The sequence below is a fragment of the Notothenia coriiceps genome, unplaced genomic scaffold (assembly GCF_000735185.1).
Source record: "Notothenia coriiceps isolate Sejong01 unplaced genomic scaffold, NC01 NC01_scaffold00003526, whole genome shotgun sequence".
Taxonomy (NCBI): Eukaryota; Metazoa; Chordata; class Actinopteri; order Perciformes; family Nototheniidae; genus Notothenia; species Notothenia coriiceps.
This window is the reverse complement of record NW_011336227.1, coordinates 74,894-91,696: the sequence shown is the minus strand read 5'-3', so window position 1 is coordinate 91,696 and position 16,803 is coordinate 74,894. Positions and strand designations below refer to the sequence as shown.

At 42.7% G+C, this 16,803-nt stretch overlaps 2 protein-coding genes across 2 annotated transcripts in view; both read left to right on the top strand.

The window, feature by feature from the left end:
* Nucleotides 1–2,545: 2,545 nt before the first annotated feature.
* uba2 (ubiquitin-like modifier activating enzyme 2) overlaps nt 2,546–16,803 on the top strand; it is a 23,952-nt gene continuing 9,694 nt past the window's right edge. The window contains exons 1-8 of the mRNA XM_010766740.1: nt 2,546–2,784; nt 3,490–3,573; nt 3,719–3,789; nt 3,880–3,944; nt 5,101–5,201; nt 5,567–5,688; nt 5,854–5,921; nt 6,055–6,176. Coding sequence (XP_010765042.1) covers nt 2,644–2,784; nt 3,490–3,573; nt 3,719–3,789; nt 3,880–3,944; nt 5,101–5,201; nt 5,567–5,688; nt 5,854–5,921; nt 6,055–6,176 — 774 coding nt within the window. The 5' untranslated portion in view covers nt 2,546–2,643. The remainder of the gene's footprint in view (nt 2,785–3,489; nt 3,574–3,718; nt 3,790–3,879; nt 3,945–5,100; nt 5,202–5,566; nt 5,689–5,853; nt 5,922–6,054; nt 6,177–16,803) is intronic.
* Nucleotides 10,923–14,825, top strand: LOC104941613 (large neutral amino acids transporter small subunit 1-like). Its single transcript, XM_010766739.1, has 2 exons — nt 10,923–11,757; nt 14,788–14,825. Exons 1-2 carry the CDS (start codon nt 11,166–11,168, stop codon nt 14,802–14,804), a joined length of 609 nt encoding a protein of 202 aa, XP_010765041.1. The 5' UTR covers nt 10,923–11,165; the 3' UTR covers nt 14,805–14,825.

Here is a 16,803-nt window from a genome sequence, read left to right as displayed (position 1 = left end):
ACACACCGGAGACTTCCGTGCCCACTCCGCCGTAGCCCAGGCTTCCGATCTTCCCGTGAGGTGGGACACAATGAACGCCACCTTGGCTAGATCGCTGGGGAAAGCAGCAGCAGGCTGGCAGGTAAAATGCAGGTCACACTGCGTTAGGAAAGGACTGCAATTGCCAGACTCGCCTGAAAACTTCGCAGGAGGAGCAAGACGAATCATGGAAGCTAGCATGAGAAATTCAGCTGTAGTCTCTGGGGCTGGGGCAGCCGTGGCGGGAGGAGCGACGGGCACACTATCCAAACGTGTAAGTACATTATGGACCAGTTCAGCCAGGTGATTGATTTGCATCATAACTGCGCCACGAAACTCACTCTGGCTGTTAGTCAGGGTCATCACTCCCTGGTTTAAGGGTCCTCCTCCTGTTGCTGCAGGCGTTGAGCCTGAGAGCCGAGCGCTGCTCTCAGGGTTTGAGAGTCGGCTGAGTCCATTTGTTGGCCAGATCGTAATGTTACGACTGGAGCACACAAAAAAAGATAGGACCCAAATGCACGACTCCAGACAAAAGATGATTCAAAAAAAGGTTTTTACTTGCGCTGATAGGCAAGGCAATACACTCACAAAAGCAGAGTTAGGACTCCAAAAAATGACTTTACAAAAAACTACTGAAATTCACGATAGCTAAGAAAACAAACTGGCAGACTAGTATCACAAGGTTTGAAAACGATCTGGCACTGGGCACAGGGAACACACAGAATATATACAAATACAAGGGACTCTACAGGTGCAAACAATAAGGTCGGGGCAGGTAAATGACAAAGTAAAACAGGAAATGGCAGACAACAAAAAGTGTTAGCAGCCACAGACTTGACAATATAAACTAACCAGAGAAATAATATTAACAAATCTGCCGAGGTTCAACACAGAACTTTCTAATCAATTTATGGTTCTTTCAAGTTCAGCGTAAACTCCACTTCTTTCAGACTTTATTATGTAGAAATGATAATAATTACGAAAGTAACATAGTATAAGGTACAACAACATCATTATAACATTGAAAAAACACATGTGACATTTAAAATTGTGTTTCACAATTAACCATTTTGTTTTACAGAGACAGAATTAAGAGAAAAAACGTAGGGTGTTTCTATGGCCTACAGATTAAAACTATAAATTAGGAAAGACTTTAATGCCCCCATAAAAGCCTGTGTAACATTTTAACTGCCTATATGTATGTACTGTAGGTAGGCCTACTCGTTATTTATACAGGTTTGCTTTGTTGTTCAGTGGCATTTTGATCTTTAAACCCCCCAATTCAAGTTTTAAACTACACTAAGATAGCAAAGTAAGGCAGAATATTAAAACGTCATCAGACTTTGGTTTTACCATGGATACAGAATACCCCAGCCGGTGAACTCATAATCAGGGAATCACATAATTTCATAAGTTTTTTATGGTAGATTTTTTTCACAAGTCCCATAAAAATATGTTTTACAGTAAAAACTGAGATATCAACATCCTGACCATAATAGACTCTGCTCACTTGCAGCTATAAGTGCACATGAACTATAGTGACCCAGAGTAAACATGCCTTATTGGACATGTTGGGACACTGTCAGTAACTTTAGGGCGTATGATCATTGCCTCATACACCTTTCTATCCATCGTAAACACAATAATGTGAGGGGATGTCTTCCCAAATGAATGGGCCTATTTCAAACACATAGATTCTTGTTGCATAAAATAGTTTATACAATTGCTTTAATAGTAGAGTATGAATAAATACACTCCTTCGAAAAGAAATTGCCTCTGTAGCTCATATCTATGGTGTTACATGTGCACAAGTGATGTCAAATAGTTATTGATTAAAACACGTATTGACTAAGTGACCATGGCAAAGGATCTTGTTGTACTCCTTTCCTTACTAAATAAAACTAGCCCCCCAAAAAATGGACATTCCTTCTGTTATTCTCTCAAGCTGATTTTTCTGGTGTTTTTGCAAATCCAAGGTATGGATTCTGATATATATTTCATATTTAATTCTGAGATATTTCCTGAGACTTGGAAACCCTTAGTTGATTAGAAGACAAATAAAAAAGAAAGATGCAAAGTCTCTCCTCAGAGCTTATTACTACCTGAAATGATATGATGACCCCTAGAGCAAATTTTGGAAGGGTGCAGCCATAATATCATCATGGATGTTTAATTTAATTCAGTTTTTGCTGTCTTTTATTTATGTTATTATTTTACTAAATTAAAGTTATTTTATTATCCAACGTGCCTTTATGTCAAGTTTGTATTGTCTCCATTTCATTTGTGTGAAATTATTTAAAACCAGCATGTAAAATAGTCTATTCAAATTGTTGCGACAACAATGAAGTATACAGAAAAATGCCCATTGCATTTACGTTGGTTACTGATAGGAAAACTCCGGATGTGTTTATTTATAATACCTACACCTCAACACCAAACAAACGCACTCTACGTTTCGTTGAGAACCGTCCAGAAGAGGGGGCTAATTGAACAATCAGCACCCCAGTACACCATAGAAGAAGTTAATTAACCCGGAAGTAGGCGCGACTCCGGTTCTGTAGAAGAAGAAGCAAGCCGCTAGCCTCTCTGTGCTGCAAGTTCGGATTCTGTCTCTAGCCGGTCAACATGGTCCAACTGGTGGGTCCCCTCCGAAAAGAACTCGCCGACTCCCTCTCCACCTGCAAGGTGCTGGTGGTGGGAGCGGGAGGTATCGGCTGCGAGCTCCTGAAGAACCTCGTCCTCACCGGCTTCAAGAACATAGAAGTGGTCCGTCTCACTTGTGTTTGTGTGTGTGTGTATGTTAGCTAGCTAGCTAGGTCTTTGTGCTACCCAGACAGCGCCTGGGGGTTTTCGGGCTGAGGCTAATTGCCGGGTCGTGACATTCCAAGAAGTAACACATACATTCTTGGTGGTTTCTTGATACCCCTCTGTACCCGAGTGAACAGTTAGGTTTCCATGCTCGTGCATTAATTTGTATAAATATGATCACCGGTGGAGCATTTTCAACTGAAGCATTTGGCGCCATTAACAGTGCTAAATTAGCTAGTAAACTTATTTCAGATGCACTGTAATTTGGACGCCCCTTTGTTTATATGCGTCAGGTTATCTTGTTGTTATTTTTTTGCATAATATGTTGGGTATTTCTGACCCACTGGATCAGAGTGAAGTGTTTAGAAACATTTGAAGATTATGTGTCGTTGAGGGGTGCCGGTACACTGAAAATAATATTGATTAATGCATTCTCACCATTATTAATTTTCACTTTACAATTAATAGTGCAGCCCCTATTCTGTAATCTTAAGAAGTTTAGAGCCCCTTATTGGAACTGTTCCTGTTTGTCTACCTGCACAGACATATTTCTTTCCAAAACAAAATCAAAACAAATTGCTACATCCAATGCTGTGACATGTACATTGTAACTGCCTGATTCTGATATGTCACATGACATCACAACCATATTGATTTTTGCAGATTGACTTAGACACAATTGATGTCAGCAACCTGAACCGACAGTTCCTCTTCCAGAAGAAGCATGTCGGCAAGTCTAAAGCACAGGTATGAGATCCTCAATTAACCTCTGTCGCTGCTCATTATAAAAAAAACAATGCTGAAATGCATTCTTTCTGTAACACCACACCGTAGTCTGAAACATTTTTGGTGTGCTGTTTCTCTTGCTCAGTTGGTTTGTGTTGTTTTGCAGGTGGCCAAGGAGAGTGCATTGACGTTTTGTCCCACTGCAAATATCACTGCCTACCATGACAGTATCATGAAGTGAGTTCCTTTTGTTTCTTATTCTTTTTAATTTGTAAAATTAATTAAAGAGTTTGGAAACGGATGGTGTTTTTTTTCTTCTCCCAACAGCCCTGACTACAACACGGAGTTCTTCAGACAGTTCATCCTGGTGATGAATGCTCTGGATAACAGAGGTACTGTTCTCATGTGACCTCACCTCCCACACATAGTAGAGGTTTTTCAATAATCAAATTTTCCCTCCTCGACTCCTCGGTCCTCCGGTAGTGGCCCGGAAATGAATTTCAGCGCGCCATTTTGAAGGACATCTAATTTCTCTCAATGCACATCAAGCATCGAGTAGGCTCTCTGTAGGAGCTATAACCGAGGATACACTGATGGTTCCTCCACGGCTCCTCCACGGATGCATTTCCGGGAACGGTGGAGGCGTGACGCACGGCCGGACTTATCTCAGCCAATGACGGCTCTGCATGCATCCCCTGGATATTATTTTAGAAACTGCTTTCATCGCGTTGCGATGTTTCCAGAGAGAACAGCTGTGAGGTCCGTGCAGAAAGCAGAGCAGTGTGTATAATATATATCACTAAGTATAACAGGCATACTCTCTATTTGCTGTAGTTTAGTAGATATCTACAAACATAGTCGATATTTTTCTAAGACCATTTAGTGCTTCACATAATAAAATACACAACGGCTGTAGCCTGATAATGCTTTAGGAGCTGTAGGTGTGTGTGATACAGTGTGTAGGTGTGTGTGTTGTACAGTGCGTAGATGCGGTGGACAGACGGGTCTCAATTGGTTTGGTGTCCTCTGCTTACTTTTAATACTTGTAAATAAAACTTTGGGCCTGTAATTTCAATTTCCCATTTCAGCGACCAGAGAGAGGGGGGGGATATATCCAGTCTCTGATTGTGTTACGTTATTATGAGAGTGCTCTCATACTTGTTTGATTCTGAAAGTGTGTGTGTGTCTGCATCTGTAGCCTGTTATTGTCTCATTATACCGCACTGTGAATGAATCAAAGTAAATATATAAGTGGTCATGAACACATCTGTCCATCAGACAGAGTACTGCTGTGCCTCCTGTCATCATTAATGGACGTCTCTTTAAAACGACCGCTCAGAGGAGAGGAGTTCTCATTTCTCTAACCGCCTGCTGCTTCCACTCCTCTCTCCTCGGCTCCTCCGCTCGCATCTCCTGTGGGCGAAACTAAATATCGAGGATAGGAGTCGAGGAGGGGACATTTAAGAATTGAGAAACCTCTAGTGTGTTCCTCCTAACTGCCAACACATTCAAATAATGAGGAAAATAAAACCCTTTCTGTCTCCATAGCGGCTCGTAACCATGTGAACAGGATGTGTTTGGCAGCAGACATCCCTCTGATAGAGAGTGGCACAGCCGGATACCTTGGACAAGTCACAGTCATCAAGAAGGTAGAACATGCGCTTCATTATTTAACTTGTAATGACATCAACAGAGTGGTGCAGTGATGATGTATTTTTTTTAGGTAAACCCAGAAAGTAGCATAGCAATTGCTTACTTGACAAAAAGCAAGCGGATTCTCCTTTTGGATTTTAGAATTTTGCGGAAAATTAGTTCTGTCAGAAAAATCATGTTTATGATACTTACATTTTTTGTTCAGCAGGATAATCTTCTCACATTAACACTGCTATATTATTTATAAAAAGTAAATGCAATCGCCAAAATCTTCCATTAAAATGTGATGACCACCAACTATACTGCCTCTCACCATGACTGTCGCACTTTTTCCTTCTTTTATTCCTTTCCGCTGCCTCAGGGACTGACTGAGTGCTACGAGTGCCAACCTAAACCCACCCAGAAAACCTTCCCAGGATGCACCATCAGAAACACGCCGTCTGAACCCATTCACTGCATTGTCTGGGCCAAGTACCTCTTCAAGTAACACTCAATCTCATTTGAACTAAGAACAAGCATCATTAAAGTTGACTGTTTCCGACAAAGATGCATTGCACTTTAAAACCTAACTAGACTATCTCTTAACAATATAGACCAGTATTATTTATTCTTATTGTCATTTTCTCTGTTTGTTTATTGCCACTATAGTCAGCTTTTTGGTGAAGAGGACGCAGATCAAGAGGTGTCACCCGACACAGCGGACCCAGAGGCTGCATGTGAGTGAGAGCTTGGCAATGCATTTTTTTCCCAATATCTAATGAGTTATTTTAACAGAATGGATAGTGATACAGCAGGAAATACACACCTAGCCTACTTTAAAATATGTGTGTGTATGTGTTCTGTAAACAGGGAATCCTGAAGACACAGCAGCTCGCGCCACAGCCTCAGAAAAGGACGGGGACATCAAGCGAGTCTCCACCAAGGAATGGGCCCGCTCCACAGGATACGACTCCGTTAAACTCTTCCACAAGGTACCAGTCAAAACATTTAAATTGCAGCCCCTGAAAAAATTAGTTGGACACGCAAAATATATCTTTAACTTTACACAGGGTTCGTACAGGTGCTGGAAATCCTTGAAAATGCTTGAAATGTTATGAGGTGTTTTCACTCTGGGGCAAGCCCTATGTGATCATTTTCTGATAATGATGAAATAGCCCCGCCTCCCTCTCCCCACGTCTCCTGCTGCTGCTGGGCTGTCAGAAGAGGGGGAGGAAAAGAGAGGCAGGCACAGTTTATTAAATATTATTATATTATTATACAGAGAACGGAGTCGTTATCAATTTGTTTTAAAGCTCAATAAATAACAAAGAAGACCTCTGACCGGCACTTTTCTAATTTTGTACGGAAGATTTAAACTTTAACGGACATGTTGACCGGCGGAACATTTTTTTAACGGAAACTCTGCACGGTCCCCTCGTTCCTTGGAAGAGGCGGAGAGGTGGGTGTTTTTCATCTGCTGGTGGACTACCTGAGAGATACAGCAGGAGAACACGCCGTCCACCGCGGAGAATAAACAGAAGTGCAACAATGGCAACCATGCTCCGGGGTCTTTTTTGCTGCTTTTGGTGTATTTTGTGGCGGCAGCAGCGCCACTTACAGGCCTGGCATATGTACTTCAGCATTTCCAGCGGTCTAGTGTGAACGGACACGTTAATGAATCGAATGCGTGTGAATGGAAGACTTTTTTGCGTTTGCGTTTTAACGTATGCGTCCTCGTGGGGCCGGGTTCTAAGCCAAACTATATCCGGTCACAGAGATCTGCTATTTTAAAGCAAAGTCNCTAGGACCAGGTGATGGATTATATCTCTTCGCTGGCCTGGGAGCGCGTTGGGATCCCCCAGTCAGAGCTGGTTGATGTGGCCAGGGAAAAGAAAGTTTGGGGCTCTCTGCTGGAACTGCTACCTCCGCGACCCGACCACGGATAAGCGGGAGAAGATGGATGGATGGAAGATGGATTTGATTGTCCCAGTGGTTACTATTAGTTTTGCATTCCCTCGTTTGTTAGTATTAGACTTTGATAAAGCTTATAGTTAGGGCTTGCTAAGGCTAGACTTGAACCAGCCCATATGCTGCAAGAGGCTTAGACTGCCGGGGGACTTTCATCTCTATCTATGCACTCATGTCCCAAAGAATGCACGTTACGAACTCAGCATCCAAGACATGGGCCAAAAGAAAAGATCCTTCATGTATTACCTTGTTTCTTGGGGGCCTATAACTGTTGGACAGACAGACACAGGTAGACGATCCAGGGATGACACGACAGACATGGATTATGGGATATTTGTGTCTCTTGATCTGTGAGTGGACCTGAGATGGGTCCTGAATTCTTCAGGCTTTCTGTAAATGAATAAAGGCAATTTGAAGATGCTGCTTCAGGCTGATTTGGCTAATACATGTTGACCTCGTGCAACTCGTCTGAACAAAGGAAATTGTGTGTGTGTGTGTGTGTGTGTGTGTGTGTGTGTGTGTGTGTGTGTGTGTGTGTGTGTGTGTGTGTGTGTGTGTGTGTGTGTGTGTGTGTGTGTGTGTGTGTCAATGTTTAAGGTTTCAGAAGTATTAAGAACGCAGCTCAGACCTGTGTGTTTGTCTCACAGAGGGGCTTTCATAGTCAAACTCCACTGAGATATGTATGGAGGCTATTATAACAAGAAACGCTAATGCAATTATGAGTATGTTTATCACAAAAATGATTTGTATTTGAAAAATTATATCTTAGAATATGAAAATAAAGATTGATCAAAATAATGATTATGAACCTAAAATAATGATTATGAACCTAAAATAATTATTTATATCTCAAAAATAATTCCATAATATCCCCAAAAAAGTAGAGTAGAGCAAAATATGGTTAGTATCGCCAAATAATTATTTAGAATTTCAAAATAATGATTTAATATAGCAAAGGAATGACTTACTGTTGTATTTCAAAATAATAAGTTAGTATCCCAAAATAATCAAGAATGCTTTTCTTATGTTCTAAGTGACTTGGTAGCTAAAGAATTACATACTTTCTCAAAATAATGAGGAACTTTCTTCAAATAATGAATAACTTATTTTCACACACTGAGTTAGTATTTAAAATATTGCATTTGTGTCTCAAAATTATACCAAGTATGTCATAAAAATGACTGTCTCAAAATAAGGAGCAATTTTCTCAAAAACTATGAGTAACTTATCTTTACACAAAAAGGCTACTTTCTGCATTTCTGTAAGAAATAGTTGAGAACTTCTAAATCTAAATCTGCAGTGGAAAAAAACCTAAAGCTTGAAGATTTTTTTTTTCCATCATATAAGGAAAAAACATGTTTGTGAAATATAAAGTATTATGTAAGGCAAACTCTGAACAAAACAAATACAAAGAGTATTCCTGAATGTGTTACAACATAATGTCCACTCATCATTTCCAGCTGTTGGTGTGCTAGCCATACCAACAATACATTATAAATGCATCCTTGAACACATACTGATATATAAAGCAAACACTTCTCGCCAAAGAGTCTTACATGCACTTCAATACTGTAGACATGCCTACAGGGAGCAGTTTGGCGTTAAGTGTCTGGCCCAAGGACACTTTGAAATGTTGACTGCAGGGACTGTGATCCAACCCTCTGATTGGTCGACGCTTATTTACCCCCTACATAACGGTTGTCAATACAATTTTCTTTTCTTCTTGCAACCTGTTGTTGGCCATGCTTGTTTGGCTTGCTGGCTACAACAAATGTTCAGTGACATTTCAATTAGCCAAAAAGGCTGAGGGGAACACTCTCAAAACAATCAGTAACTTATCTTTAAATACTGATTTAGTGACTTAAAGAGCGCCGATTATGCTATATGGGATTTTCCCTTTCCTGTAGTGTGTTATATACATATGCATCACATATACTATATACATATTTGTCCACAGTACTGAATGTATGTAAGTTGCTTTGGATAAAAGTGTCTAACTAGTGACATGTAATGTAATGGACTCCTTTGTTTACTCCCATAACAACTGCTCTTCTCTTGGCTAGAACTCAAACACATTGTATGTGATAGGCTTATGGGCAGGACACCTCTAAGTTGTGGACCAATCACAGCCGAGCCGGCCAGCTAACCAATCAGAGCAGACTGGGCTCTGGTTTCAGACAGAGGGTGAAAAGAGGTGCTGCAGCACAGGCAGTATGAGAAAAATAAAGAGCTTTTTGAACACTAAAACATGGAAACATGGAGACACAACATATGAACCTGGAAATTAGCAGAATAAAGCTCCTTTAAAAATAAATAAGTTAGTATTTCAAACTTCTACGTTTTTATCAAAAATACGTGTGTATGAGTAAGTAGCTCAAACATACTATATAATAAGACACTTTTCATTATATTGCAAGAGTTAGTCATTATTTGGAGAAAGTTTGACATTAAAATGACTAACTGAGGAACTTTTTTTTCATCACATTGGTAAAAAAGGGCTTCATAAGATAAAGTTTTTTTGTGACAGGAAGGAAACAACAGTACTTTGAGTTTCAACCACAATGTGGCACAGGGTATGTGTGTGTTAGATTGGCATTAAGATGGTTTGAGTCAACTATCAGAGTTGAATAGCAGCTGCATAATTTGGTGTGTGTGTCTGTAACTTTAAACTTGTCAAGAACACTGTCTTGCATCACCACCACGTGTAAAATGTAAAACTCTGACACAATGCGAGGCCACGCTCTAACCACACACTCGAAGCCTCGCCCTATATTCAGCCACTCCTGTCCCAGATGCCTTCTGCTCTGATGTATAATCGCTGAAGAGAATCTATAGAATGTAGTTGGTGGAGCTTCATTGATTTACCATGCAATGATATGCGTGTTTGAATATGGCCTGGGATCATTTTCACATACAAACTGAAACGCTTCCCCGTATATCATATCTCTTTAAACAGCTTTTCCTCATCACCATGATCAAATCAAATCAAGTTTTATTTATATAGCACATTTTTAAACGATTTCTGGTCGAGCCAAAGTGCTGTACATATAATAGAAAATAACCTACAGTAAAGACACTTTACAGCAAATACAACAGCACAGTTTGTGCAGAATATCAGTATGAGAAAACGACAACCTCTGTCCTTTCACACCGTTTAGTGCTCAAAACCACTCAGCACAGTTTTACAGGAAGTAAATCTTGATCCGATTGTAGATTTCTCCTTTTACTCACCAAAATCGTGCATTTGATAATGTCTAATATGCATTTTTAAATGTAAAATGTTGACATTTCAGTAGTACCTACATACACTGATTTCTGATTATTTGAGTGATACAAAGTTGTTCTGTCCCATGACTCTAATATGACAACGCATTGAACTAAAGCGTCCTCAAAAAAAAAATGGAATGCAAATTAAATCTTTCTCGGAGGGGGATTGGGCCAGATCTGTACATGTTCTCTCTTCCTCAGAGAGTATGATGCAATGAAACCAGTTCAGCTGGTTTGGCTGTCTGACAGGAACAATTGAAATGAACCCTTAGTGTTAAATTACTCTCGCTACTGTATTATTGCTGGTGCTTCTTTGTTGTTTTATGTAGAGATAACACCAAAGTATACCTAACAGGGACGGATCCCTCAAATCCAAATCAGACAGGAGTTGTAGGATTAGGTGTTTAGTGAGGGGTAGTACCGCTTTAAGCCGCAAGAAGGCGGTAAAGCCACGAAGTGATGCGGGCTCTGATGAGGAGGAGACACCGAGCAGGGGCTGGCCTTGAGGGAGGAGGGCTAGCGTGTCTGTCTTTGTACCCAGACATAGTAGCGTGAAAGCACGCTGCTCTGAGTCAGACGAGCAGACAAACCGCGGACACCTCGTGGTTGAGCCCGGCCGGCATCACACCGCACACCCGACCGACGGAGAGAGAGGAAGAAGAGACCTGCGACACACCGACAGTCGGGAAAGCGCGAAGCTTTGTGTCCCTCAAGTGAAGAACAAGAAAGAGGAAACTCAGCTGAAGATGTCGGGGTTAAAAAAGAGAAACTCGAACTCCTCTGGGGACAAGGAGGAGGACGACAAGCAGGTCACGGAAAAGATGCTGTCTCCGGGCGGGGAGACGGGAGAGTCGAACCGGGGAGGAGAACCGGGAAGTGAGCCTAGCAGCCCCAACCACACCGCCGGAGGAGAGAAAGCGGAGGGAGGGGTCGCCCTGAAGAGGACCATCACCCTGTTGAACGGTGTGGCTCTCATCGTGGGCACCATCATAGGCTCGGGCATCTTCGTCACCCCAACCGGCGTGGTGAAGGAGGCCGGCTCGGTGGGTCTGTCCCTGGTGGTGTGGGCGGTTTGCGGGGTGTTCTCCACTGTCGGAGCCCTCTGCTACGCGGAGCTGGGGACCACCATCAGTAAATCCGGAGGGGACTATGCCTACATCCTGGAGGTGTACGGCTCCCTGCCGGCTTTCCTCAAACTCTGGATCGAGTTGCTCATCATCCGGCCGTCCTCGCAGTACATCGTCGCCTATGTTTTCGCCACCTACCTGCTGAAGCCTATGTTCCCCGAGTGCCCGGTGCCGGAGAATGGGGCCAAGCTGTTGGCCTGCCTCTGCATCCGTGAGTATCCGAGCCATGCTGCACGGGATGATGCAACTTTACGTGATTGATGTGGGCAGTTTAAAGAATACACATGAGTTACACTTCCTGTGTTTTATTTTTGCAGGACATATTAATACAGACATATCTAATAACCTACTGCTACAATTCTCACATAGTTTACATCAGCAGCATCTTTGCGTTATTTCACGCTCCACGGGTGATGCCAGAGCCAATGTCCAAACAATGCCACATGTATGGAAGGCCAACAGTGGTAAAAATGCCGCGTTATTTCATCAGCTATCATCACTAGATAATTGTCTCATTAAGTTATGCCCATATATTCTCAGTTAGTTATTTATAATTTGTGATATTATACTTTATCGTTTTGTTATAATTGTTTTATTTATCTCTTTTTCACTTTCAAAACTGAGATTTTTTTCTTAATATTACAGAACACAAAGTGGAAAGGTTTTGAAATTAAATGTATTATAATATGAACAAAATTACAAAAGTGAATTTGATAGGCATATATTCAGTTTAATTGGTCAAATCTAATTAATAATTAGGGATGCCATTTTGGCGAGCTTGTTTTGCCGCGCACAGAGAAAAGTGTCATGTATTTTACGTCATGCGATCGGCTCTCGCGATCGATATGTTTAGAGAGCACCGGTCGATCGCTAGAGAGTGAGTATCGACCGATCTCGATCGGTGATCGATCGATCGGAGCATCCCTATTAATAATTTCATTTTTCTTATATTCATGGGGAAATTAGATGTATTACCTGAGACAGACATTTTAGGCTACTAAATACTCATATAACAATAGGCGCTTTCATACCAAGTACTTTGCTGTATTTAGTTCCCAGTACTTAGTTAATCAGAACTCTTTAGTTCTGATGAACTGAAGAGCAGATCGCAAATCAGTACATATGAGAATTTAACTAAACAAACATTTATAATGTTGTCAAAGCAGCCAATTAAACCAAAACTATGCTGCTGTTTTTAGGGTTGGTAGATTTTTTGTAGCAGTTCAGTTGTGAGCTTAATAAAATGCTAGTAAATGTCAGTGTTTTTCAACCTGATTTCGATGGAGTCTTAACAAGATTAACCCTGGATTATTTGCTGCTTAAATTGATCAGCACCAGTCTCAGGTTGTTTTTTGACTGTCGGCACCACACAACAGAAACCCCCACTTTCCCCTTGCACACTGCATCTCTATCCGAATACATGATCGCACATGACATTGTGCGTGTTTGTATATAAATGTGTGTGTGAGTGCATGGGGTGCTTGCTAGTAACCCTAGTACCTAATCTTCAGATTGACTAAAGCCTAAATCCTGACTAAGACCACATGACAGAGCCGTAGACTGAGGCTCAATTATCTTTGTGCGTGTGTGTGTTCACGAGGATTGCACGCTTCGTTGTGCATGCCTAAAGTGTAGGCGGTGGGGTTGTCAGGGTCATCAAATCTCCACACACACATATCTACAGCTCCATAGGTCTATTTTGGTGAGAGTTATTGTTCCATTTGACCTGTTTCTGTCGGAATCTGTGTAATTGAGATCAGTGTGTTTCTGTTTGTCCGCTCGCACTTATGCATATGTTTGTACATACATGTACAAGCACATACATATATATATATATATACTAGGGCCGGGACTTTAACGCGTTAACATATATATATATAATATTACCAGGGTGTTGCATGCCTGTTAAAATCTGGAGCATATTAAAGAGAAGCCTGTCCCATCCCTCACGCTGTACCAGGCTCTCACTTTGTCCCAGTCTCTTTTCAAACACCAGAGCCTCATTGTGCTCTGCTCGTCCTTTCTGTTGTGCCCCCCGGACCTGTTCAGAGCTTTGAAGGGACCTGCTTGCTTTAGTGTGTGTGTGTGTGTGTGTGTGTTGTGTGTGTTGTGTGTGTGGTGTGTGTGTGTGTGTGTGTGTGTGTGTGTGTGGTGTGTGTGTGTGTGTGTGTTGTGTGTGGTGTGTTGGTGTGTGTTGGTGTGTGGTGGTGTGTGTGTGTGTGTTGTGTGTGTGTGTGTGTGGGGTGTGGTGTGTTGTGTTGTGTGTGGTGTGTGTGTTTGGTGTGTGATGTGTTGGTGTTGTGTGGTGTTGGTGGTGTGGTGGTGTGTGTGTGTGTGTGCAGCCAATCTGCTACATGTGGGTACAAGAAGCAGGGTGGATTTATTCACCAAAATTCTAAATCTTTGAGTTCTTTTCCAGCCCCAGCAGCTTTAGAGCATGTAGCTTCGGTTGCTTTATATTTCGGAAAAAGAAAGGTTCAAGGAAAGATTGTGAAAAGTATTTTAATAGCGGTTGGTCGTAGGGACAACCTATTTGTAGGCCGACCAAGAAAGTTAGCTTTGCAAGGCTCGTTACACAAGCGGATCGATTTTACATTGCGGACTTTAGATTCTAGACAAATTAGGGTCTGTGTAAACACACGTTTATTTACTTAGTTTTTATTAGGCATGAGAGGGCGGAGCGGCGTAACCCCACTTTAATTGAGTAAGGAGAGTCATGCGAATAGAAGAAAATAAGAAGAGTGCTAGGGAGGATAGGTAAACAAGGACGTACGAGACGGGGATGTTACGTGTCGACGACGGCAGACGAGCGAGGCGGAGCTTAAAGCCGGGCAGTGTGGGCGGAGGAGGGGAATGTGGCTCAAGTTAGCCACTTGTTGGCACCGCGTGTGTTAAAACTGATTAAGCTGGGTTAATTACCGTGTATTTCGAGGCGAGGCGCGCGAGAGGGACGCGAGAGAAGAAAGCCATTGACCTGACGAAGGCGAAGCGCGAGAGAGAGGAGGGGCGAGCGAAGGGTTAGTACTATCTTGCACCACCGGTGAGAGAGGAAGTCAGAGAAAACGGAGCTTCTTCGTTTTTTACGAAAAAAGACAGAGGAGCGAAGTTGCTGCCACAGTTTTCCACAGACAAATGTGATGGAACATGAGGATTGAATGTGGTTAATTACTGTAGAAGCCAGGCAACCATAGAGCTGCTGCCTACGGAGTGTTCTGACTCGCTGTCTTTTCCCTCTCTGCAGTCCTGCTGACTTTATAAATGCTACAGGTGTCGAAGGCGACTACCAGGAGTGCAGGACTTCTTTGCGCGCGCGCGCGCGCTGGCTGATCATCATCATCGGCTCATCAGACATTGGACAAGGTGCGTCACACATAAAACCTTCTATTCACACAAGATCACAGTTCACAATGTTCCGAGACAAGGGTGCAGGTGAGGAGGGGGACACGACGAGTGGGCTGAGTAGCAATCCTCTGATAGATTAGTATTATAAAGGTTGTTAGTTGCTGTGAAGTTCGATGGGTGGGGGGTATACTAAGCTTAGAGTTGCTCCAGCCACTGTAGTTGATGGACCGCTTGGGATGGAACGAGGGGAATGGGGTGGTATTGTGAAGAAGCGGTGATGTTGTGACCAGCCGGTGCGCAAGTGTGAGGGAAGGGCCGGGCAGGGATGGAGGAGGATGCCCGAAGGGCCAAGCGGGCGGCGCGAGAAGAAGTCGGCGAGGGTGGGCGGACGCGCGGTTCAGCATCTGTGAGCGATGGTTATAAAAGTCAGCAGATCGCCAAGAGAGGGGAAAAGACAGCGAGGTCAGGAAACAACTGTAGGAACAGCTCTATGGTGTCTACAGTCACCATTAACCACGGATCAAAATCCATCATGTTCAATCATTTTGTCTGTGGAAAACTGCGAGCAAACTTGTTGTTGTTATCGTATAAAAGACGAAGGAGCAGTATCTTTTCTTATCTCTTAACGGTGGTGCAAAGAATAAGTCCTAAACCGAAATTTGTTTAGGCATTTCAGCACTTCCGGTTATGTTTGTCTCAACGGTCGAATGGTTTTAATGAGTCTTGGGGAAATGCCCTGAATAAGGTAATTAACACAAGCTTAATAGTTTTAAAAAGCAGCGGGGTGCAACAAGTGGCTAATGAGACAACTTTAAACACATCACGCCAAACATTAGCCGCGTTAGGGGGCTCAGCTGTGTGGGAAGAAATCACCGTCATGTAGTTGTCTTATGATCCTAACCCTAGCAACTTCGTTATTTACTGCTATTGAATTGACTCTCCTATACATCGTAAAGGTGAGGCGGTTAATGGTAGGAATTGTCGGATGCCTAATACAAACCAACTAAGTAATAGAGAAAGTGGGTTTACCACAGACCTAAGAATTCGTCTAGGCAAATCTAAAGCGCAATGTAAAAATCGCATCGCTTTGGGTCAACGTCAGCACTTGGCAAACGGCTGAACTTCGTTGTCGGCTACAAGCATAGTTCACTACGCCACTCCTATTATAAATAGCTTTCACAATTCTTCCTTGACCCTTCTTTTCCGCAATAAAAGCAACCTTGAAGTCCTCCAACATGCTCTAAAGCGATTGACTGGGGGCTGGAAAAGAACTCAAAGGATTGTATAATTCTTGGGTTGATAAAATCACCCTCTTCTTGGTACCCCACGTACAGATATGTCGTAACACACACAGCACACACAGCAACGACAGCACACACACACACACACACACGACACACACACCACAAGCACACACAACGCTACACAACACCACAAACCAACACACAACACACACAACAGCAACAACAAACACACACACAACACACACAACACACACACACACAACGACACACACACCAACACCACACCACCACACACACACACACTACACGATCAACAGACACACAACACACACACACACCACACACACACACAACACACACACACACACACACAGCAGCACACACACACCACACACACACTAAAGCAGCAGGTCCCTTCAAAGCTCCTGAATACAGGGTCGGGGGGCCACGACAGTAAAACGGAGGTGACAGAGCACAGATGGCGGTCTGTGTTGAAAAGAGACTGGACAAATGAGAGCCTGGAGTACCAGTAGATGGGGTTTATTGGACGGCAAATCTTTTATCATTGCACCGATTTATTACTACTAGCTAGCACAAGACGGACCCCTGGGCTTTTGGTGATGGGGTGATTATAGTTTAGTGGTTGGGGGGGGTGTTGGTGGTGTAGGTGG

What these genes read in the sequence shown, in the direction of transcription:
- LOC104941613 (XM_010766739.1), top strand. Translation starts at nt 11,166, where the DNA reads ATGTCGGGGTTAAAAAAGAGAAACTCGAACTCCTCTGGGGACAAGGAG.